The sequence below is a fragment of the Garra rufa genome, chromosome 1, assembly GCF_049309525.1.
Source record: "Garra rufa chromosome 1, GarRuf1.0, whole genome shotgun sequence".
Classification (NCBI taxonomy): Eukaryota; Metazoa; Chordata; class Actinopteri; order Cypriniformes; family Cyprinidae; genus Garra; species Garra rufa.
Window position 1 is genome coordinate 27,162,252 of NC_133361.1, and position 26,434 is coordinate 27,188,685.

The window sequence follows — 26,434 nt, forward strand, 5'->3', positions numbered from 1 at the left end:
TGTGACTAGAGTAATGATGCTAAAAAAATTAGCTTTGAAATCACAGGAATAAATACCATTTTAAAATATATTCAAATAGAAAGCAGTTATTATTAATAATAATAATAAAATATTTCAGAATTTAACTGTTTTTAATGTACTTGGATCAAATAAATCCAGGCTTGGTGAGCAGAAGAGACTTCTTTAAAAACATAAAAAAAATCTTACTGTTCAAAAACTTTTGACTAGTGTACATAAAACTTCAATATACAGTATAATTTTTATGATTCATAAGAAAATAACAACCAATAATTTCATAGCCTGCTTTCACAATCCAATAAACCCTGATGAATAAAATATTTTCAGTTTCACTTTGAAATACGCCACATTAGAATGACTCAATGTGAGCGTAGTTTCATCACCTGTGGCTGATATAAATAGTGTTTGATTTCCATGAGTGACTTCATTAGTTTTGCATTCCAGAGGGAGCATATGTAAAATCATTTACAGGTGTATGCGTTTGTTTGTTGAGTTCATGTGCTTTTGTTTGGAGTCAGCAACAGCCCCATAGGTACTGCTGCTCAGTCACCGTAGCAACATCAGACACAGCTCAGCGTACCACTGTGATCTGATTATAGTAACCGGGGATTTGTCAGCTTTCTTCTCTCATATCACATTGTTCTGGTTGGATAGTTTACTTGTCATCAATTATGAGGAAAAATAAGTCAATCATACCACGTTGGAAAATTACCTGCATTCCTGCTCCTCTTTGCTGCCACGTTTAGGGCTGTATTTCTTAGTTAGATTCCTAGGAAACAGAAAAAAGACAGCGCCTGATGATGAACTACTGTCAAAATCATAATAATGCCATTTGCAAGTGCTCAGGTTTCAAATAGCAAAAGGTTGCATAACGCCGCACTGGAGTCCTGCTAGAGCAGGTGGCTGCGAATTATTTGTATGGGACATTGTGCGCAGAGAATTTGTTCTTTCTAAAGCACAGGCATCAGGGTATTTTGGGTATGTCACAGTGAAATTTTCTTCCCATAACACTAATCAGGCACAAAGGGAGTTTCCAGTGACTCTTTGCTGAATGTGAAAACACTATGTGATGTGGCTTGATCAGAATCAGAGTATGTTTATATTTAATTTACAGTCATCCTGGAGCAAGATTTTGGTCCAATGAAAGCTCACTGTGGGAAAGCACAACAATGCAGAAATATTACAGGAATATAAGGGTCAATTTTACTAAACTGTTCTAAAATACATTAGAAATGGCATTCTAATGTATTACATTGACTTTAGTGTCCTGATACCATAATGAAGAAAAATGACTCAAAACTGCCTCATAAAAGAATAGTTCACAGATAGCATCATTAACTTATTCTCATGTTGTTCCAAAACTGTTTAAGTTTCATTCTTATGTTAAACGCAAAGAAATACAGTTGAAGTCAAAAGTTTACATATACCTTGCAGAATCTGCAAAATGTTAATCGTTTTACCAAAATAAGACATTATTTTTTTATTCAGTACTGACCTGAATAAGATATTTCACATAAAAGATGTTTACATATAGTCCACAAGAGAAAATAATAGTTAAATTTCTAAAAATGACCCCGTTCAAAAGTTTACATACACTTGATTCTTAATACTAATTTGTTACCTAAATGCTGTGTTTTTGTTTTGTTTTTCTGTTTGGTAATTGTTGTTCATGAGTCTCTTGTTTTTCCTGAACGGTTAAACTGTGTGCTAAATATCAGAAAAATCTTTCAGGTGCCACAAATTCTGTGTTTTTTTCAGCATTTATGTGTATTTGAACCCTTTCCAACAATGACTGTATGATTTTGAGATCAATCTTTTCACACTGAGAGGGACTCATATGCAACTATTACAGAGGGAAACACAACGCATTAAGAGTACATTTTACTTATTTGGTCTTCTGGGAAAATACCTTCATATCCACCTAATTTTTTGCCATAACACTGGACACAGCCATTTACACATTTTATGGATCTGGCTTCTAGTCTCGTCTGTGTCCAGTTATTTTAAGCTGTATAAAACAGCTTGTTTTGCTGCTTGATATTGAAAATGGGTGCGTCTCACCATAATATTTGTATGTATTATCTTAATTATGAACACACTGGTTCTTAGTGCAAACAGTTTTACCATTTACTGCTGCACGTTGTTATTCTTCTCATTATTTTCCTATAGTGACCAAGAAAATGGTGGATACATTAAGTAGTAAATCATGATGGAATTTTTCCTATTTTGGTTTATTTCCCTTTAAATGTAATTTTTTGTCTTCTGGGAAACATGCAAGTATCTTTTGTAGCTTCTGAAGGGCAGTATTAAATGAAAAGAAATATGATATTTAGGCAAAATAAGAAAAATGTACACATCTTTACTGTTCAGAAGTTTCTCTTAATGCATTGTTTTTCCTTCTGGAGCAACAGTGCGTTTGAACCTTCTGTAATAGTTGCATACGAGTCCCTCAGTTGTCCTTAGTGTGAACAGATGGATCTCAAAAGCATACAGTCATTGTTGGAAAGTACACAAAAGTACGCAAATACACAAAAATTCTGAAAAACCAAAGAATTGGGGGGAATTTCTGAAGAACAGTGGGCAGTTTAACTGTTCAGGACAAACAAGGGACTCATGAACAACTGGGTGTGTGTGTGTAAACTTTTGAATTCAACTGTACTATGGAAGTCAATAGGGACCATCAACTCTTTGATTACCAGCATTCTTCAATTTATCTTCTTTTATGTTCAACATAAGACAGAAACTCATACAGGTTTGGAACAACATGAGGTTGAGTAAATGATGACAAAATGTACATTTTTGGGAGAAATATCACTCAATATTTGGTGGGAAAACATGCGGTACAATCGACAAAGTGATGCAACCAACATGCAGAAAAAAACGACATAAAAAAACAATAAAGAGTACCCCTGCAGACTCTCATGACCAATAAATCATATATTTTTTAAGTTAGTTATGTGGTGTGACTTTTTTATATTTTCATATATTTAACAATATAGTTTTTATTCAAGGTTTTTATTCAAACCCTCATGTCATTACAAACTGACTTTGTGTTCCAGAGAAGAAAGAAAATATTTTGAAGAATGTGGATAACCAAAAAGTTTTGGTTCCTATTGACTTCCACTGTATTTTTTGTCCATACAATGGAAGTCAATGAAAACCAAAACTGGCTGGTTACCAAAATTCTTCAAAATACCTTCATATCCACCTAATTTTTGGTCTGGCTTCCAGTCTCATCTGCGTCCAGTTAATTAATATTTTAACTGTACAAAACAGCTTGTTTTGCTGCTTGATATTGAAAATTGGTGCGTCTCACCATAATATTTTAATGTATTATCTTAATTATGAACACACTGGTTTGTAGTGCAAACAGTTTTACCATTTACTGCACGTTGTCATCCTTCTCATTATTTTCCTATAGTGGCCCATAGGCTTATTTCCGTGTTGAAGAAAAAGGTAAATAGTGTTTTTCCAAAACCAAGTCAAAATAAATTCAAATTGTGTATCTTCATTGTCATTGACCCATAAAGCCAAGTGTGACAAAATGCAAAATGTCCTGCCATTTGTCACGGTCAGTGAGGACAGAAACTCAGACTTGTGGCATGTTTCAATTTCGAGTGACTAGTCATAATGGCGTAATGGAAAGAGCTAGACTTTAAAACGAAAGTAATGAAACGTGTCAAAAAAAAAAAAAAAAAAAAAAGGAAGGCCTTCGTACTCAAAACCAAACTGCATTTCTATCCTTCGTCTGCACATGAGAAGTAGAGGCTGTGCAATGCTAAGCTGCTTTCCACACTTTCACTATCCATCCACATCCCCTCAGTCATATGCTTGTCTGCTCCCACTTCCTCTCTTCTCTCAGAGCGGGAGGGAGGAAAGAAAGAGGTAGCGGGTGGAACTCCGAATAGTCTGGCAGAGATCAAGCGAGTGTCAAGGCCTAGTCATGAATGAGAAGGGGTGCAGGCGCAGATACGCTTATCCTCTGGGCTGAGGCCAACGCTACAGCTCAGAGGTGCCAACAAGTTCAGTTCTGCCCCAAATAAGTCATAAGACAGAAATATTTCACAATGAGACACAGCTCTGGAAAAACACACACCAGCATGCATACACATGTACACGCTAACACACAGCTATTCGAAAACAAACTGGATAGCCTGAATATTGAAATCTCTTACCTTAGCTGCTTGGCGTAATTCTGTTCGATCTCTGTTCGCTCCTTTACAAACTTCACATATTTCTCCACCAGGTCCAGCCCAGATTGTGTGTGTTTATCAATGATGTCATATTGGTCCTGCAATACAAAATCAAGAATAATCCCTCAAATAAACATGTCAAAAATGTAACTTATTTTGATTTGTCAGACACTGATCCAGATCTGTTTGATTGTGGTGGTCTGACATATGACCCTGGACCACAAACCCAATTATAAGGGTCAGTTTTTTGAAATTGGGATTTATACATCATCTGAAAGCTGAATAAATTAGCTTTCCATTGATGTAGGGTTTGTTAGGATAGGACAATACTGAACTGAGATACAACTATTTGAAAATCTGGAATCTGAGGGTGCAAAAAAAAGTACACAATTTTAAATCATCTTTAAAGTTGTCCAAATGAAGTTTCTTAAAGCATAATATTAATCGAAAATTATGTTTTGATGTATTTACGGGAGGAAATTTACTAAATATCTTCATGGAACATGATCTTTACTTAATATCCTAATGATTTTTGCCATAAAAGATCCATTTTGACCCATTCAATTTTGGCTATTGCTATACAAATATATCCATGCTAATTAAGACTGGTCTTGTGGTCCAGGGGTCTTTTATTTTGCTTTAAATAAGATCTGATAACAAAATTTTGATACCATAGAAATTTCATAATTTTTGTCACCAGTGTCAATGTCACAAAAATCTAATGGGTCAAAGATGAAAAAGGGTTTAAGCATACAAACAATAAGTGTAATACTGCTTTAAATCGCTGTTGTTTTAAAATCTGTTTAATTGCATTTTTGTTTTTCTGAGCAAAAAATAAATATCTTACATGTTTTTTCTAATTTATAGAAGACACTCATTAATGTCATTCAGTGTAACAATCTTGTCAGGTATATTTACAACAAAAATCTATTTATGACATATTAAAAGATGAATTACGTTCACCCCAAATACTAATTAGTTGTAATTCTACATTTTTTAAATTTGCCACCATTCAAGGTTTTGCCCATTTGTCAGTAAGACACAGTACAATTTAATATGCTCCCTTATTATTTTATATATTTTAATATGTACAAGTCAGAATAAGCATGTTGTTTGAATTTTTAAATAAATATTGTGTTATACTGAATGACAATGTAACATTATTTCAATCAAATTGTAACTTTTTATTCCTCCAATTTATTTAAAACCTTAAAAGTAGACAATTTACTTGCATTTAATGTGCTTTCTATGGACATAAAATCACTTTTGTAAATTTCTTTTGATATCTTAAAGGAGAAGTTCACTTTCAGAACAAAAATGTACAGATAATGTACTTACCCCCTTGTCATCCAAGATGTTCATGTCTTTCTTTCTTCAGTTGTAAAGAAATGATGTTTGAGGTTAAAATGTATATAAATTGTCTTTTTTTTTTTTTTAGAAAATAACCGATCATTTTGCTAGATAAGACTGTGATCATTTAGAGCGATTTCAAGCTGCATTTTGGAAGTTCAAACTCGGGGGCACCATAGAAGTCCATTATATGGAGAGAAATCATGAAATGTTTTCCTCAGAAAACAATTTCCTTACGACTGAGGAAAGACATGAACATCTTTGATGACAAGGGGGTGAGTACATTATCTGTAATTTTTTGTTCTGAAAGTAAACTACTCCTTTAAGTGAATTCCTTTATTGTCTTTGACCTAATACTAGCCTAAATAAAAACAAACCTCATGCTCACTGAAGACAAGTAAACGGTCAGTGATTAAATAAGAAACTAATTACAAACAATGGGACAAAAAACTACAGTAGAACAAATAAATAAGAAATGCTACATACAGTAATCGAATGTATAAAAACACTGCAATCTTTACTGTGTAAAAAAAAAAATATTATTTTTTATTAAAGTTACAAAAGTGATTTAGTCAAGAGCAGTGAGAGATCTCTCTTTTGTTATTTGATTAACATGAATGACAGACAGCAGGAATATTAGACTGCTGTCACTTTAAGAGCTGCCCAGATCCAATATACCGTTACACATGATTTCTTTCTCTTTTCACACCTAAATTACTGTGTTCACGAGGACAGTTGCAAAGACTGCCATTTTGACACATAAAAGTGTGTGTGTTTAACCATTCAAGGCCTAAAAAGTGGCAAAATAACTCTATGAGCACAGTCTTCATTTCGCAAAATGACTTCTTTTTCCCTGCTGATTGAGTTTCAATGTCTTAAAATCACTTTTTTGTGTGCAGTCGATATGTTTTCGTAACCATGCAGCACAGCAACGTCACAAGAACATGTAACCACAAAAGAGACCATAGTCAAAAATAGGGCTGCACGATATTGGGAAAATATGCGATATGCGATATTGTTGTTGAATATTGCGATAACGATATTTCTTGCGATATTTATTTTTAAAATTATTATTATTATTTTTATTATTATTGTCTATTTTTAATCATTTATATATGTAATGATCATATTAAAATAAACAGGTAAAAGATATTCTTCTGTCATCCGAATTAAATCTAATTTAATAGAAAATGTGAGTACATCAAAAAGGTGTTTATTTTCTCTATTATAGGTAGAACCATTAAAATAGAGATAACCACTGCATTTTTAATAAATAAAAATAAAATTTTACAGCTCCATACTACAATTATTTAACCACTTTATAGACACAGTGATGAATGAATTTTTAAATCTATTCATTCTACAATAAGGAACTCTAAACCTCCTCCCAGAAGGCAACAACTCATATTCTGTGTACAAAATGTGTGTTGAATCACAAAGAATCTTATTAGCTTGTCTTAGAGTAGCCTTTTCATAGTCTGCAGTGATGTCTGTTCTTTAACAATATCCAAAGTGCAAATAGAGACCGAATTTTTGAAGCATGATACAGTTATAGACAACTACAAAACGTAATATATAGCCCACATATTAATAACAGCCTAAATATGTTATATAGCCTAATTTGCGCGCATTGTGGGTTCGCTCTCTAAACACGGGGTATTAAAATTGTATTTGAATGCGCGTGCGCGTGTTTCTTTTGGTTTCGTTTTAACGACCGCGCGAAACTCTCAGCAGTGCATAGCGTCCATTCTACAATACAATAGATTGCTTTAACAAAACCTTGTTTTGAAAGTGGCAGGACACAAACGGGATTTTGAAAAAAGCGTGTCTCCACAGTGGAAATTATGCCTATGCGTGATCGGTCCTCTGCAGCTTGATTTGAATGTGTGCCGCTTTGTACAGCCTATATTAAGACTGAGGCGGCAGAATTGTATTTGACAGAATGTGCGCGCTCTAACACGAAATATAGATTGTGTGGACCTTTTAACTGTCCACAGTAAAACATCGTTATCTCACACACACCTAATTGCAATGCAGTTTGTGCAGATCCGGAACAGAGGATAGTTGAGAGAAAAAAAACAGCCGGTTCCTAGTTCAGCGGAGCGCAGTGTCAGTGACAGGGAGTGATTGACGGCTAATATCTCAAAAGTTAATTAAAGGGAATAATATAAAGATTAAGTTTAAATGGTTATGTAATGTTGGAGAGAAAGGCGAACCTGTCACACTGCAGCTCACAGCAGTCTGTACAGTAGTTAGCATAGCGAAAGTTTTGTAAAGAAATGAAACCAATTAAATGCCATTTATCGCAACTCTCTGCCATACCAATATCGCATAGACTGTTATCGCGATAACGATATTTCTTCGATATATCGTGCAGCCCTAGTCAAAAATCTCTCCCGGTTGACAAATTTGCACCAGTTAATCGCGTCTACCAGTATATCGCCCACCCCTACTGAAAGTATTTTCCATTAAGAAATATGATTCGATTCATAAGAAATATAAATTGAAAGAAGAATTTACTACTAAGCAGTAAAACAAGAATCTCTGGACAATAAGCCTCTGAAACATGCAGGCTTATGAATAATTATGACACATAATGTGTCATCGATGCATAGTGCTTCAACTACGCCACATCCTGTGATATTCAAACACTGTAGACTGTAAACCTGAAAGATAAAATAAACAATGCTAACATTGTGATCTGCAAAACAAACATCTCTGTTAAAGGGGTCATCCGACGCCATTTTCCACAGGTTGATATGATTCTTTAGGGTCTCAATGAAAAGTCTATAACATGCTTTGGTTAAAATTTCTCAATGGTACGGTAAAAAACACCCTTTTTACCCTGTCAAAATCACTTCTGTTTACAGCAATGTTTTGTTGCATGACCCTTTAAATGCTAATGAGCTCTGCTCACCCCGCACCCCTCTCTACCGTGGGGTGACGAGCCATAATGTTTACACAATGACGGACTGTTGGCAGCTCACTCAGGGTGGGTCTAAGGTAAAACCCAGTGTCAATCAACTATCTTGGGAGCGGCCTTGGTCTGTGTGACGCCATACAGCCAAGAAGCTGAGAATGGCTTGATTTGAGAAAGGGGTTATTATTTATAGAGATTTAAAAAAACACTGGGTGGATTTTTATCATTATAATAGGGTGGATGTGTACACACACTGCCAACACATTTATGTTCAAACTACATGTAAAAGTGAATTCTGTATCCGATTACCCTTTTAAATGTTGTACAGTATTTTGTGATCCTTTGAAAAAGCTGCTCTAAATAGATACATGGCTGGCTAAAAAAGGAACAAAAACAGATGTTGAAACAATGCAAAACAGCTAATATGAACCAGAAAACACCAGAAAATGGGCAAACCACAGAGATTTGGTCAGGGCTAAAGATGAATCAGAATTGAGCTTTTTGGTTGATTTATAACGTCTCCCTGATCTTTTTTTTTAATTCATTATCAAGGTTTTTTACCATTTTGAATCTACTTTGCTTTCACTAGTTATTATAAATGATCCTGCTGAAATGAATTTAAAAGTACAACATTTATATTACAGTAGTCTTTCATTTAATACGAGCCAGTAAATACTGCATGCATAATAATTCTAAAACAGAACTAGAAAGGCTGTTTAAAATAGCTTAAGATGAAATATGCAATCACATAGCATTTCAGAATCCAAAAAGTATTTAATTAGTAGCAATGAGAGTGCATTCATTTAGTACTTATACACTAGAGAGAAATTTTTTGAAGGTTGAGCTTTAGGGGATCTTAAGGTGCTTCAAAAAACTTCAGTGTGATTGCATCAAGATACATGCAGGGTTAGTAGCTTTAAGTTCAACTAACCCCAAAAACTGGTCAGAGCTCCCCATGGCATATTTAGAGTAGAAAGTTTGCATGAGATTGTGTAAAAGTGATGGCCTTGCCATACCAGCTTCCTCACTTGAATCAATCGAACTAATTTGAGAACAGAGAAAGTGAAAAAGAGGAAGAGCTAACAGACCATAGAAGACTATTCCAACCTAGTTCCTACAGAAACAGCTAGATTTAATGGCCAGAAACTTCCAAACTATAACATTAAATGCTTTTATGTGCATATATATATATATATATATAATATGAAATATTAAATAAAATATTATAAAAATGTGTTTCTATTAATATTACATAAAATATAACACACACACATATATATACATATATATATATATATATACATACACACATATATATATATATATATATATATTATGGTTTTTAAAGGCATTTCTTATGCTCATCAAGGCTGCATTTATTTGTTTAAAAATACAGAAAAAAAATGTAATATTGTAAAATATTAAAAAGAACTGTTTTCTATTTGAATATAGTTTAAAATGTAATTTATTCCTGTGATACAAAGCTAAATATTCGGCACCATTACTCCAGGCTTCAGTGTCACACAATCTTTCAGAAATCATTCTAATATGCTGATTAATGTTTAAAACAGTTGCTGCTTACTTTTTTTTCGGAACCTGTGATACTTTTTTCAGGATTCTTTGGTTAAAAAAGCTTCAAAAGAACAGCATTTATTTAAAATAGAAAGGTTTTCTAACAATATACACTACTGTTCAAAAGTTTGTGGTCAGTCAATTTTTATTCTTTCTTTTTTTGAAAGAAATTAATACTTTTATTCACCAAGGATGTGTTAAATTAATAAAAAGTGATAGCATAGATTGAAATAATTTGGAAAAGAGTTATATTTTGAATTTTAACTTGTTACTCATCAAAGAATCCTGAAAAAAAGAAAAGAATCACAGGTTCTAAAAAAAATATTTGGTAGCACAACTGCTTTTATTGATAATTCTAATAATAAATCAGCATTTTAGAATGATTTCTGAAGGATCATGTGACTGATCAAGACTGGAGTAACCGCTGATAAAAATTTAGCTTTGCGTCACAGGAATAAATTATATTTTAGAGTATATTACAATATAAAAAACATTATATTGTAATATAACATTTTATTTAGATAAAATAATATAAAATGTAAAAAGTGTTTTTTTCATAATGTGTGTGTACTGTATATATATATTTTTGTTTTGTTTTGTTTTTTGACTAATCATATAACATTATATTTACATATATAGAAAATCTTCTTTTTTTTACATTTATTTTACATATACCTATGGTCAAACGTTTTAAATTATTAAGAGACAATATGCTCAACAAGGCTGCATTTCTTTTTATTTTAAAAAACCAGTACAAATATTCTGGAATATTATTATTTAAAATAACTGTTTTGTTGAAATGCCGTTTATTTCTGACTGCAAATAAAACTATTTTTTTTATTTTTTTATTTCTTTACTCACCCCAAACTTTTGAATGGCAGCGTATCACAAAATTGTTTTCACAAAAATATTTTATAATATTTAAATGTTTTTGGGCATGAAAACGGTGTATTAGAATGATTTCTAAAAGATCATGGCACACTGAATACAGGAGAAATTATGCTGAAAATTCATATGCTGAATTTTTTTACATTTTAAAATATATTAAAATAGAAAACAGTTATTTTAATGTTTCACAATATTACTTTTTTTGCTACACTTTTTAAATAAATGCAGCCTTGGTGAGCATAAGAGCTAAAAAAAAAAATCTACTTCAGAATTTCTCTGAGTTTTTTTAATAACCCTGCTGTGATCATCAAGTGCTACAACACTACATTTGATGACCTTCAGAGAACAATCGTCACATTATATAGTACACCCTTAAAAATAAAGGTTCTTAATTGGCATCAGTGCTTCTATGAAGAACCTTGAACATCCATGGAAACTTTCAAATGCAGAAAAGGTTCTTTAAAGTCAAAAAAGGTTCTTCAGATTTTTAAAATGTTCTTCAAAACGGTTCTTTTAGTAACTGTTCACTGAAAGGTTCTTGCCATCTGAAATGCTGGCATGAGTTATGTGAAAGGGCCATTAATGAGTTGTCCTGTATCTGCCCACACAGAGAACATCCCAGAGATTCCCTGCCTGTTCACAACCCTTGACCCTATAACGTTATCTGTGGGAGGCAGGGGGTTCCTCAGGGCCTTAAACTCATCCTGCCACAAACGTTTGAGCAGACAGGACACAGGAAGTGGAAGTCTTCTCTACTTCCGGCTGCATTTCAGTGGTGCTTAACAAAAATATGAATATCACATGCTATTTCCTATAACACGCCCGAAGCAAAACAAAAACAGACCAAGGGACTAATTCGTCAAACATTTGTCAGCATTTTCCCAAAGAAAAAAAAAAAATATTTGAAACAATCCAGTTTGGCTGTATTTTCCCTTTTCCCAGTTCCTTATTTGGAGGGGCAGTGTGGTACATTTCAAGTACGAGCCTGACCATTTGAGAGCGCCGATATCTTAAAACGCTCAGAGCTACCTCCATCGGCCTGGACCTAGATATGTGTTTTGAAGTGGGAAGGAGGGAGGTGCCTTTGGGATGACATTCCTAACAAGCCAGGCCATGTCCTGACTCCACCTCCTCCTCCTCTCTCCTCAAAATGGAGTCCATTAATATAGAACAAGAGAAGAATTCCCTACCCCCTCACAACCCACTCACTCGCAAAAATAGAGTGCTTTTCAACTTCATTCAAAACAAAGCTTAGAGAGCCGGTTGTTTAGGTCCACAATGATCACAGCTAAGCTTCTGTTTGGGTGCAAATATTTGTGCATCACATTTGTTTGGAAATGTTTGTGTTGACAAACCGGAAGGCCAAACTATTTTTCAATTATTTACAATGACATTATCTTTTTCTCATTACTGTATATATACTGTTGAACTTGCATCCATCAAATTCAGCACATTATATACAACTATGATGTATATTTAAATGGTATTTTAGATATTGTATTTATTAATTAAAAATTAAATGCATTTTTTTTTGCATTACAATAGGTTATTAAGAATTTAGGGGGTTCAATATGCTAACAGTAATTACAGTAAAAAATAATCTTTAAAATATCTGAATTGTAAACATTGGCTATTTTCTTCATGCAATTGATTATACACACTACCAGTCAAAAGTTTTTTTATGGGTTTTTAAATAAGTCTCTTCTGCACACCAAGCCTGCATTTATTTGCTCCAAAATACAGCAAAACAGCTGTAAAAAAAATACAGCAGTAATATTGTGAAATATTTTTACTATTTAAAATAGCTGCTTTCTATTTTAAATATATTTTTAAATGTTATTTATTTCTGTGATCAAAGCTAAATTTCCAGCATCAATACTCCAGTCTTGAATTCATTCTAATATGCTGATTTGCTGTTGAAGAAAAAAATATATTATTATCAATATTTAAAACTGTTGAGCACATGTTTTTTTTTCAGGATTCTTTGATGAATAGAAACATCCAAAGATCAGCATTTATCTAAAATTATAGAACATTAATAGGGAATTATAGAAATTAACAGGCTACTTTTGTTTACCTAGAATGCTTTAAATCAAAAGTGATGATAAAGACATTTATATTGTTACAAAAGATTTCTATTTCAGATAAATGCTGTTCTTCTGAACTTTCTATTCATCAAAGAAACCTGATAAAAATTCTACTAAGCTGTTTTCAACATAATAATAAAAAATATTTTTTTGAGCAGCAAATCGGAATATTAGAAGGATTTCTGAAGGATCATGTGACTGGAGTAATGATGCTAAAATCCAGCTTTGAAATCACAGGAATAAATTACATTTTAAAATACATTTAAATAGAAAAGAGTTATTTTAAATAGTAAAAATATTTAAAAAAATTGCACTGTTTTTGCTGTACTTTGGATCAAATAAATGCAGGCTTAGTGAGCAAAAGAGAACTTACCGTTCAAAAACTTTTGACTGCTTGCGTAATTTATTTAGAACTATAACCAAGGCATTTCTTGATATTTTAAATGAAATTCATATGAAGAAAAAAAAAATGTTCAAGAGTTAGTTCATCCAAAGATTTTAATTCTGTCATCATTTACTCGCCCTCATCGATTAATATTTTTACAATTGAATAACTTTTCTGTTCATTGAGAACCTAACAAATTTATTTTACATTTTGTATGTACAAATTTAAAAAAAGTTTTGGACTGATGGACAAAAATGATGAGAGAACATCATTTTTGTTTAAAGATGAGCCAAAAACAAATGAGTTTGGAATAGTTTTTTGCTTGAACTAAACCTTTAAATGTAGTTTATGCACTAAGGCTACATCCACATTAATCCTGGCAAATTTTAAAAACAGCGCTTCCATTTTAAAACGCCCTCTGCCCACTTAGCATTTTCCAAAAGTTTCTCATCCACGTCAGAAAACATTAAATTCACCTTATTTCACATGTGTAAAACCACATTAAAGCTCACTGAGACGATACAGACGGAAAAAACATAGCAACTTTTCACACAATTCCTCTGGCAGGGCCATTTTATTTAGGAAACTACTTCATTTACTGACGCATACAGGTCGCTCTTATTTACCATTATAGGTTTGTTCTAAAATGCAACTGCCGTCATGTTTTGAGTCATCTTTTCAGGACTGTTATATAAATAGCATATCTTTAACAACATTGTAAAAGTAACTAGCACATAGCAGGCATAATACCGGTATAAACAAAATGCCTATGGAGTGTTTTCACGAGGCATCATCAATCTGCCGTATTGGCAGCACTGGATGTAAACAATGCCTCTGAACCGAACGAAACTTGCATATTTTAGCGATTATTGCTGCTGAAAATGGTCAATTATTGTCATGTTTTGTGCTGTACTAACAAGTCAGACCAGGAAAAACATTTGAAGTACTACAGACTGCCAAAAGTTATAACAAATCAATAGAAGAGTGCAAAAAACTGTCTGAAGAACAAAAGGCGTTTGTGGTTGGCCAAACAGAACCAGGACTTCCAGGGCAAGAATCTTGACAACATTCAAGTTTGTTTTTATAATTTCCAGCCAGGCAAGTGAAATATTAGGCAAATAAATAACACAGCTTTTACGCCTATTAACTTTAGATTAAAATATTGCACCCTTTCATGCTCTTTTTTAGTCCTTTTCTATATAATTCAGCAGCTTCCACATGTTTTTCCCCATGGCTTAAACAGCATAAATTAGAAAAACAACATTTTCAGTAGTATATTAACTCTGCAATCCATGCTGTTGTTTACATCCAAGAGTCTCCAATATGGCCATGCATCCATGACTTAAGTGCAAATTCTCTATTGGTACAATATGTGTCACATGACTAAATCTGCGTCATTTTTTTCAGAAGCCTCACTACAATATAAAAACTGCATTTTGAAATTTATCAACTTTGGAGAGTAAATCAAAAAGCTAATTTTCCATTAAAAAATGCAGTCTCAGTGTGGACAGAAGACCAAGACAGAGATAAAAAGACTAACTAAAATTAGTGTGGACAAGGCCTAAAACAACTCCCTTAGAAGATTTGAATCAGCGGTGGCTTCAATCAAACTTCACACCAACTGCTATCAACACAATCTTAAAACCAACAGAGATCCCCTTTGAAAACATCCATTCAAGCTATAAAAACAGTCCTGCGCATAATTTACAGCAGGGTTCCTCTTATCTGTAGCATTGTATTCAGCCCAGTCTTGACCCCCTCCCACACTCGTACTTTTCCGCCACCATTAACTCCAGAGAGTACCAGTCTACAACCTTCCTGATGCGAGAGTCCACAGCGAAATGCCACTGTCCTTCGTCATACCCTAATGACTTAATAAGGAGCCTGCTGTGCAGGATTTCTCAAGACTTGCAGAAAGAATTCAAACAAACGCTAAAACCAACAAAAATTAGCCACTCTCTCATCAGTAAACGGAAATCTTGAGCTGCCCAAAATAGCTAGTGGATTAAGAGCAAAGGAGTGGACAGATGCCATCGCGTAGCCACGGGAATGGCGCTTAATGACTAACCAGATCAAAACCAATTAGGTTAGAGTGATGGTAAACCAATGCTAGACTTATGAGTACCATCGCACGCACTTTCCACCTGGTATGCCTAAAGCGTCCACACCTGAGAAACAAGTCCATACCAACCCCAACTTTCACTTCTGTTTACTAGCAATGCTGAAACTACTGTACTTTCCTGGGCTGCCAGTAGCGTCCCTCAAAAAGCACATTAAAGGGAAAGTTTCTAGTGAAGCAGAACACCAAAATAAACAGTGATGTGGACTGGATGAAGCGTTTTTATAAAATTAGGGCAAAACTAATTAGGCTGGTGCAGTAGGAGATGGAAAGGGGACAGCGGACAGAGGCCTAGGGGGAGCGACAGCAACGAGGTCAAAAAATCTCCACCCACTTCAGCGCAACGCTCCATTTACACACTGCAGGCATGTGGAAAGCTCTGGGTAAAATCTGCCTTTAGTCAAAAGAGGTGGGAACCTCTGTGCAGATGTGACGTTATGGGATGGCGGGCAGGGAAATGGGACAACTTAAACAGGCAGGATGACATACAGGTGACGATGATGCAATCACAAACATGTGCTGACTCTATTTCTCCAATCCCTCTGTGAAAGTGAACCCTAATAATTGGACACAATACATATTTCTATCCACATTGTATGGGTCAAAATGATCAATATGCCAAAAATCATTAGGATATTAAGTAAAGATCATGTTCCATGAAGATATTTAGTACATTTCTGACCATAAATATATCAAAACGTAACTTTTGATTGGTAATATGCATCACTAAGAATTTCATTTGGACATCTTTCATGACGATTTTCTCAATATTTTGATTTTGTTGCACCATTCCAGATTCCAAATTTTCAAATAGTTGCATCTAGGCCAAATATTGTCAGTACATTCATAACCATACATCAATTTAACATTTATTTTTTTAACTTTTAGATTAAGTATAAATCCCAAATCCAAAAAATTGACCCTTAACACTAGTTTTGTGGTTGAGGGTCACAATTTTGGACAAAAACCAATGCTTGAAGCACACCAGTTGATTCATGAGCTGTTCTTTGTCAGGTGTCATTGATAACAAAAGACTACTTATTAAACTTATCCAAACTGTCTACAGAAAGCACTGTAAGGTAAATTCTTAAACAAGCAGCTAGCACTTCTCACATTTAGCCTGTCTGAGAAGATAAACAAAGCCAAAACACCTTTCCAAAACAACCGTAGATTTAGAAAAAACAACACTAAATATAAAATAGTGGTGTTAATGTTAAAAGTTGTTGGTTATACCTCACATAGGTCTTAACAAACAAACAACTGCACACCAAAATTAAACACAACATTATTATCGTATACTGTACCAAGATAGATAGATAAACAGATAAACTGTTCGGTATTCAACAGCGATTGTATGTAAGGTTAGACGGATACAGTGATTACGGTTAACGGTGATACTCTTGTTGTTGTTGTTGCTATGATTCTGCTCAACTTTGAGTTTAACCGGATGTTCACATTAAACGTGGCAATTAATCGAATTAAATCATGACAACTGACAATTTCGAAAAATTAGGTCATAATTATGTTTAACACTCCGCCAGATGCATTTATCCTCTTCCACTTCGCATGTAACGTTGAATGCTCATAAATCAGTGTATTTACATCCATGTAATCAGTTGAGAACATCTTGGCTCGGATGTATTTCTGAGAACATATGGATGAAACAAAAACCATAAAAGTCTATCCTCTGGACTTACCCAAAGCTCAGTGCCCCAGTCCATGTTCAGCTCTCCCTGTCGCTCCACTCTATTAGGCTGAAAAGTTATCCCAACTTATAAGAGTCACAGATGTTCAAAATAAGATCAGAGAAAGCGAGTCATTTCTTTTCCCGCATTCGCACGCAACGCTGAACCAAATCGCTACGGATCTCCAGTGCGAGCTCACTTTGCGGTGGCACAAATACTTTTCGTAGCAAAGCGAGAGAAGGATCAACTGGATTTCATTGCCGCGTCACTCCCAGATCCCTAATTCTTAAAGGAGCCGCCGGATTCAGTTGCCAACTTTCAGACTGGTCCGCATGACTTCAAAAACAGAGAGGAAGGACATGACCTTTATTAAATTATTAACATCACACGGAAACAATCATTAACAATGTTTCTAAAAACATACGTTGTTCATTTATTAACATTCATTCCGTTAATCAGAAAGCATTTTAGGTTTTATACAGAATATCATACAACGGTCAGCAAGAGTCATTAGACCATTCAAAAATACTTAAAAACACATAGCTTTTAATTTTTGTGGAGCTGAACAAAAATGTACAGATAATGTACTCACCCCCTTGTCATCCAAGATGTTTATGTCTTTCTTTCTTCAGTCATAAAGAAATTATGTTTTTTGAAGAAAACATTTCAGGATTTCTCTCCATATAATGGACTTCTATGGTGCCCCCGAGTTTGAACTTCCAAAATGCAGCTTCAAAGGGCTTTAAATGATCCCATCTTAGGAAAGAAGGGTCTTGTCTAGAGAAATGATGGGTTATTTTCTAAAAAAAAAATATATATATATATATATATATTACAATTTATATACTTTTTAACCTCAAATGACGAGCGTTTGAGATTTAAAAGTATATAAGTTGTAAATGTTTTTTCAGAAAATAACTGATCGTTTCACTAAATAAGACCCTTCTTCCTAGGCTGGGATTGTTTAAAGCCCTTTGAAGCTGCGTTCAACCTGCATTTTGGAAGTTCAAACTCGGGGGCACCATAGAAGTCCACTATATGGAGAAAAATCCTGAAATGTTTTCCTCAAAAAACACATTTTTTTCACAACTGAAGAAAGAAAGACATGAACATCTTGGATGACAAGGGGGTGAGTACAATATCTGTACATTTTTGTTCTGGAAGTGAACTACTCCTTTAAAAGGCTCCAAAATACAAACTCTATATCTTTTTCGTAAACACAGAGGGTGAGACTATTATCCGCTAGGAAAATAAGGAGAAAAATACAACGTGTGGTAAACAGTAAAACTGTTTGCACTACAAACCAGTTCATAATTAAGATAATACTTTAAAACAACATGGTAAGTTACACCAATTTGCAATATCAATCAGCAAAACAAGCTATTTTGTACAGCTAAAAATAGCTGGAGTCGATGAGACCGGAAGCCTGACCCATCAAATTTACGAATGGCCACGCCCTTTCTTACCATAAGTAAAACGGTAAGATACTTTGTTTTAAAATAGTTGATTTCAAAAACTCTTATCCAGCAACTTTTTATTCTTTATTGCATCATTATAATACAATAAAAAAATAAAAAAAACATAAGTTTGCATATACAGCATATTTCTAGCTTGGAGGTAAAATAGACATATTTAACCATATCTGACAACTGCCAAGACATCAACACTTTCATACAGCAAATAAGTCATAATTATAACCAACATGCATATCTACAAGCATTTTGTTGTCACGTGACAAGATAACTTGAAATGTTTTAAACAATTTTTTTCTACGCATCTCAAACATTCTTCTTTGTCACTGAAATATCATCCATATCATATGTGACCCCCGACCACAAAACCAGTCATGAGTAGCGTGGGTATATTTGTAGCAATAGCCAATACATTGTATGGGTCAAAATGATTGATTTTTCTTTTATGCCAAAAATCAGTAGGATATTAAATAAAGATAATGTTCCATGAAGATATTTTGTAAATTTCCTACCATAAATATATCAAAACATACCCTATTTTTTATTAGTAATATGCACTGCAAAGAACTTCACTTGGACAACTTTAAAGGCAATTTTCTCAATATTTAGCTTGCAGCTTTCAGGTGATAAATGACTGACTTTGTGGTCACATATATAGTGACACAAGTGACAAGTGCATGTTTTAGCTTTTATACAATATAGGCTACCACAGATGTTCATAGAATGTATTTATTTACTGTAACCTGATTCAGTATATTGTATTTTTGTCAATTTAATTATTTAAAACAGGATAAAACTCACTTAGGGCCCCCGTTGCTTAACGGACGCATTTCATACTGATTCGCTGACTGGATTTTATAATGTCCTCTTGATTTGTTCCTTTTCCACAGAAAGATCACTACAAGGATGATTATAATAAGCAAAACTAGAAATACCACTACAACAATTATAATGTAGTTGGGAGAGTCATCTAAAAAGGAAAAAGCAAAAAAAAAAAAAACATATGTTCAGTCAATGAAGAACTGATATTAAACTCTAGTAATAAACAATACATTTGTGGTTAAATGTCAGTACTATTATTTAATATCTCTTGGGGAATATCTTATTATTTTCACAGTCGCAGCACAAACCTCTTATCTCTACTACGAAGCTCTTGTCATTGCGTCCAAATTTATTCGTGGCACTGCATGTATAAACTCCAGCATTGGTAGACGTGGCTCTCCCAATGTTTAAGGCTATGTGGCGCCTCCCAGTGGAGATGTTCTTATTTTTGAAGCTCCACCACATCTCGGGTTCTGGGTTACCAGAGGAGCTGCACTCTAGCGTTATATCGCTGTCTTCTCCCGCAACAAATTTCTCTTGGCTGGCGTGAAACACTGGGGCATCTGTGTTGAAAGTAGAAAATTGTCTTTGTTAGTTCATTGGGTTAAGGTTGTTAAAGAAGTACTCAGTGAAGACCATTTTTCTCTTACGTAAGATGTTGATGGTCAATACAGAATTCACAGTTCCATGTTTGTTATGTGCGGTTAATCGATACAAGCCACTATCATTCCAACTGGGTAAAAACTCATGCTGGATAATTTTTCCATTTTTGTAGAGGGAGAGCTCAGGTTTTGGTAATCCATCAGCTACGCAAGGAGGTTGGAAGAGTGTTTTCTCTTCTACTTCATAGTTCTTGTTACAGTTTAGTTCTGGAGGATCTATTTTGGAGAGAAAACAATCAGCTGAAAGACTCAATCAGAAACGAGGTTTTAATGCAGAAGTTTCTCAAGAACTCTAACACTTACACTCTACACTGATGTTAATGAAACAACTACTATGACCACGGACATTACTGGCAGTGATTTCATATTGGCCAGAATCATTTTCAGTAAGATTCCTAGAGGAACTAACTGGTGATGAACTGAGACTCCAGGAGATGTTTGGATGAGGGTTACCCACAACAGAATATACATTTAAAGGATGTGAATCCAACGATGTCCCTCTTAGTGGTGACCAGTCTTTACAAGATTGAATTTCTGGAGCATCTGTACAAGACGAACATAAAAGATTAGATAAGAAGAACATAATTATTTGTTTGTATTTTAAGAGAATGTGCTTCTGTGGGTATATACAGAATAAAACAATAGTTTGTTCACTAACAATATACAGTAATGCTAAGAGCGTCTGATGATGTTTTTGGAGGAGGCTGGGGTTCTTCTTCTCCCAGATCCAGCTCCGCTTTACATCTGTATTGAGCTCCATCATCATCTCTGTCTGGACGGATCAGGAGTGTAGCCATTTCATTCACTGGAGTCTTGATGGTGTCAGTGAAAGTGGTTTGATCCAGCAGAGTTTGTCCTTTGTACCATTTGACAGTGAGATACTGAACAGGAGCCACATCTTTAACGTCACACTGGAGCTCATACTGCTTTCCCTCCATCATTGGTCCACTGTGATTCACAATACTGATGGACACACTGTCTGGAGTCTCTGTGGAGAGATTTACACACTCTAAAATCTGCTTGATGAATGTACATTTATTAGATATTTCTGAGAATAGAAAGACAAAAGAAAAATCAATAACAAAGAAACTCACTGTAAATAATCACTGGGAGCTTTTCTTCACATGGTTTAGCTTGGCTTTTGTCATAGTTAATGTAGCAGAATGGCTCTATGTCCCATTCTGTCAGATTTGACACACTCCATGTGATCACACTGGCACTGGTCTTGTCCACTCCTCCCTCACTGGCTTCCCATCCCATCCCATAATGCTGGACAGTAGCGGTACAGTTAACTGCAACAGAACCGCCGAACTCCACAACAACTCTTCGCGGGATGATTTGAACAGGACATTGATTATCTACAGAAAAGGATGTGATTGAAAACCAATGAAGCATTATCACAACATAACTGCATCATTTACAAATCATTTTGGGCATGCATCTATCTATACTGTGCAACAGTCCTTCAAATATTAGCATAAATGTAATTGCTTTTCACAAATGCACACTTGTGATTATTGGCAGTCAAAACAGATCAAACAAATATCGGGGGCATATCAAATTTTTAAGGCCATGAACGATAGAACAAAATGCAGTTTTTCGCACATACACACAATATTTGACTAATATGGTTCAAAGACCTCCTTCGGAACAGCTTTGCCTCTGGAACCACTGCTGTCAAATAATTTGTTAAATGATTGGGAAGATGTAAAAAAAAATCTCCTTTTGCAAACTAGTCCTAGATTTTTCACTGTAAAAAAACAACAACACTGCAGTACGATTCTATGGACTCTCTAGGTCAATAATTATTAAAAAAAAAAAAAAAAAATGCAAAAATGTACCCTTTGGGAAGCTATAGAAAATAAGTCCACCCAAATATACCCAAAAGCTTATCAAGCCTAAATGAAAACTCAGAACTTCACAAAACCTGGTGAGCAGAAGCGACAGGTGATTTTAAACAAGACTGCAATGTTTTAAGGAGATTGGACCACAGCTGCTGCTATAACAGTTATAAATGTTAAAAATCATCACATTTCTATGGTAAATTATGTGAATTTGCCAAAAAATTATTTTACAGGCTTTCTAAATAATATGTAATGTCTTTTTTCTTATGTGCTTAAATGCCCTTAAAGTACGTGAATCCCGGTAATCACTGCTTGCAGCTATATTGTTTCAATAATATTTGTTGTTTAATATATAAGTAACTGTAATTTAACACTACCTGAAGGCAAAGAGGCAGATTAGTGTTAACTCAAAACTGACCTGACACAATAAACACTTTGCTGGCACTTCCTAGAGAGTTTTCGGCGGTGCACGTGTATTTTCCTGGACTGAGTGTGGAGGACGGGAGCTTTGAGGAGCTCATCTGCTCATTCAGATGCTCTGAGTGCCATGTGTATGTAGGAGCCGGGTTTGCCTTCACTGTACAGTCTAGCGTGACCTCCTTGTTTTTAACGATGATCTCTGTTGAACTGGAGTGTTTTGGTTCATCTGAGAAGGACAGAGAAACATTTCACAACACAGCAGCAACATTATGAGCAGCTGTTATTAACTTGTTACTTGGAAATGATAAACCTACAGTATACTTCAACACTGAGAGGTTCTGATGTGACTGTAGGAGGAGGTTGAGGTCCTTCTTCTCCCAAATCCAGCTTTGCTTCACAACGGTACCGAGCTCCATCATCAGTTCTGTTTGGACGGATCAGGAGTGTGGTGACTGCATTCACTGGAGTCTTGCTTGTGTCATTAAAGGTGATTTCATCCAGCAGAGTTTGTCCATTGTACCATTTGACAGTGAAATCCTGAACAGGAGCCACATTGTAAACATCACACTGGAGCTCATACTGCACTCCCTCCATCATTGGTTCGCTGTGATTCACAATACTGATGGACACATTGTCTGGAGTCTCTGTAAATAGATTTCAGAAATATTGAAATTCACAATTATGAGTGAATTCAAAAAAATAATTTGTTTTGGAAAAAAACTTACTGTAAATAGTAATTGGAAGATCCTGTGAACACTGTGTTTCATTAGAAAACATGTAACAAGTTACATTCTTCTCCCAATCTGTTACTTGAGTCACACTTGTGATGGTCTCTTCGGTGTTCTCTGTTTTGTCATCAAATCCTTCCCAGCTCAGGAAAAACTGATGTGTGGTGATGGAGGAGGAGCAGTTCACTGAAAATGAATCTCCATACTTAACCACCACATCCAGAGGACTGAAAACAATGGGACAGGAGTCTGCAAGAAAGAACAAAGAAAGAGTGTATTATGAAAAAAATCTAATTTTAGAGTTCAGAAACATTAGTCAAGATATAAACATATAAACTTTGACCAAATGAATTTGCTATAGACTCAAATCTCAGTGCTTGATCTAACAAATTCTAGTAATCATCTAAAATTTTGCATTTATATATTGAACAATGTGCCTTGTATTTACCCAAAAATGTACTCACCCTCAGGCCATGAGTTTGCTTCTTTACCAGAACAGATTTGGTGAGATTTATCATTACATCACTTGCTCACCAGATGGATGCTCTACAGTAAATGGGTGCCGTCAAAATGATTCCAAACAGCTGATAAAAACATCACAATAATCCACAAGTAGTCTACATGACTCCAAAGCGGTAATCTGTGTATTTGTAATAAACAAATTCATCAAGACGTTTTTTATTTTCAAACTTGTTTTCATCTAAAATATTCTCCATTAATAAAGTTGTCTTGTCTGAATCAGGAGAGAAATATGCACAGATCAAGTACTGTTTACATGCCTAACAATTCAAAACAGTTCCAAACCAATGGACTTTTTCGCTAAGGAAGGCGTTATTATGGATTACAGACTTGTATTTTGGCCAGAAGCAACCATTTAAAGTTAAAATGCCTTAATGATGGATTTGTTTATTACAAACACAAAGCTTTTTGTTTCACAAGGCATTAATTGATGGACGGTAGTCGTGTGGATTACTTGTGGATTATTGTGATGTTTTAATCAGCTATTTGGACTCTGGATTTTGGATTCTGATGACACCCATTCACTGCAGAGGATCCATTGGTGAGCAAATAATATATAATCCTAAATGTCTCCAAACCTGTTCTGATGAAGCAACAAACTTATCTACAGTACATCTTGTATGGTCTGAGGGTGAGTACATTTTCAGCTAATTTCGTTTTTGGCTTAATTTTTATCCAAACAATAGAACTATTACTTTCTGTGGGTTAGTTTCTATGGGATAGTTCATCCAAAAAGACAAAGCCTGTTATCATTTACTCACCCTTATGTCTTTCTTTGGTACTTAAAAAAAGATATTTTGAAAGTCATCCAGATTTGGAATAACATACAGTCGAGGTCAAAAGTTTACATACACCTTGCAGAATCTGCAAAATGTTAATTGTTTTACCAAAATAAGAGGGATCATATAAAATGTATGTTATTTTTATGTAGTACTCACCTAAATAAGATATTTCACATAAAAGATGTTTATATATGGTTCACAAGAGAAAATAATAGTTGAATTTATAAAAATGACTCAATGTTCAAAAGTTTACATAGGCTTGATCATTTAGTTACCTAAATGATCCACAGCTGTTTTTTTTTTTTTTTTGTTTTTGTTTTTTGTTGTTGTTCATGAGTCTCATGTTTGTCCTGAACAGTTAAACTGCCTGCTGTTCTTCTGAAAAATCCTTCAGGTCCCATAAATTATTTGGTTTTTCAGCATGTTTGTGTATTTGAACCCTTTCCAACAATGACTGTATGGTTTTGAGATCCATCTTTTCACTCTGAGGACAACTAAAGAACTCATATGCAACTATTACAGAAGGTTCAGACGTTCAATGATGCTTCAGAAGGAAGCACAATGCATTAAGAACTGGGGGGTGATAACTTTTTGAATTTGAAGATCAGGGAAAACTTATTTTGTCTTCTGGGAAAAAGGTAAATATCTTCTGTAGCTTCTGAAGGGCAGTACTAAATGAAAAAAAAAAGATGTTTAGGGAAAATGCATGATGTGAGCATCTGAACCTTTCTTTCTGTAATAGTTAAGTTCCTCAGTTTTCAATTCCTCAGTTGTTCCTCCGTTGTCCTTGGTTTAAAAAGAGGGATCTCAAAATCATACAGTCATTGTTGGAAAGGGTTCAAATACCAAAGAAAAACAAAAGAATTTGTGGGACCTGAAAGATTTTTCTAGAACAGTGAGAACCGTTCAGGACAAACTAGGGATTCATGAACAACTATCTATTGGTGTAATAATTGGTGCTAGTCAAGGAAAGCATTGGTTTTATCATTACTCATTCTTATAGTTAGGGAATAAACCCTTAACTCTAAATATTACACTTTTGTACGTAACTAATCCTGCGCCACAACAGACATTAATGACAAATCATGTGGTTTGTTGCTATTATTTTTCCAAGCCAGTAAACAACCATCTACCAACCCTCACAGAATACCTTCAGAGATGCCCTGAATACCATTCAAGTAACTACATCCATATCAAAAATGTCTACTTATTGAGTCAATGTTCAGTTCTTATACATGAAATGATCTCATTCACATGTTCTCACCCTGTGCACAACAGAAAAACAAAGGTCATCATATGTTAAACATTTGGGCGTTAGAAGTGTGAAAGCTACTTGAAGGACTGCCTGCATGTGCTTAGGTTTCTGTTAAGACTAACACCTACCACACCCTCGAATAACTTTTCAAAAGTCACAACTTTTAACAAATAAAAAGTTAATGGTCTCTGGCTTTAGAAATTAAGATCACTTCAGAAGGAACATTTTCCAAAGTGTGATAACTTTGAAACACTTTCATTTTTAAATGTAAGTCTAACCACATCACCTTCGACACCATCTAAACAACTTTGGTGCTAGTAAAAATAGGGAGTAACAAAAAAAAAATACACAAAAACAAAAGAAATAAACAGGACTTGAAAAAAATGATGAACTCCCTCTCTAGAGGACTTTTAGCCTTTTAAAAAGATTTAAAAAGTGGACTGGATCCACAGAAAGACTCAGAGAAGACAAAATGGTGAGAACTTACCGCCATGAGCAAGACTGATCAGCAAGATACTTATCAACGGCTGAAGCAGAAGCATTGTCAAGAAAGTGATAAAGCAAGGATGCCGGTAATGCCTGAGATGGATAATAGATGCAGAGTCTCCTTTGGTGTTGCTTGTGAAAAGGATTTATTTTCTCTTAATAATGATAAGCATGGTACGAAGTGTCTGAGAACAGGAAATCCTGCCTAAACTCAGTAAGAAAGAGGA

General features: G+C 34.6%; 2 protein-coding genes across 3 annotated transcripts in view; both read right to left on the reverse strand.

Moving 5' to 3' along the window:
* The window catches only part of trip10a (thyroid hormone receptor interactor 10a), a 42,099-nt gene extending 24,624 nt beyond the window's left edge, over positions 1-17,475 (reverse strand). For both annotated transcript variants that reach the window (XM_073838199.1, XM_073838191.1), the window contains exons 1-3: positions 17,230-17,475; positions 4,194-4,309; positions 731-787 (exon numbers count right to left, since the gene is read on the reverse strand). In XM_073838199.1, coding sequence (XP_073694300.1) covers positions 731-787; positions 4,194-4,309; positions 17,230-17,253 — 197 coding nt within the window. In that variant the 5' untranslated portion in view covers positions 17,254-17,475. The remainder of the gene's footprint in view (positions 1-730; positions 788-4,193; positions 4,310-17,229) is intronic.
* Positions 17,476-18,743: 1,268 nt separating this feature from the next.
* On the reverse strand, positions 18,744-26,263 carry LOC141299628 (vascular cell adhesion protein 1). The gene is made up of 10 exons (XM_073830038.1): positions 26,209-26,263; positions 23,163-23,414; positions 22,752-23,081; positions 22,436-22,663; positions 21,268-21,531; positions 20,832-21,161; positions 20,477-20,716; positions 20,162-20,389; positions 19,820-20,074; positions 18,744-19,659 (listed from the first exon to the last, which is right to left on the reverse strand). Exons 1-10 carry the CDS (start codon positions 26,261-26,263, stop codon positions 19,487-19,489), a joined length of 2,355 nt encoding a protein of 784 aa, XP_073686139.1. The 3' UTR covers positions 18,744-19,486.
* Between the last annotated feature and the right edge of the window lie 171 nt (positions 26,264-26,434).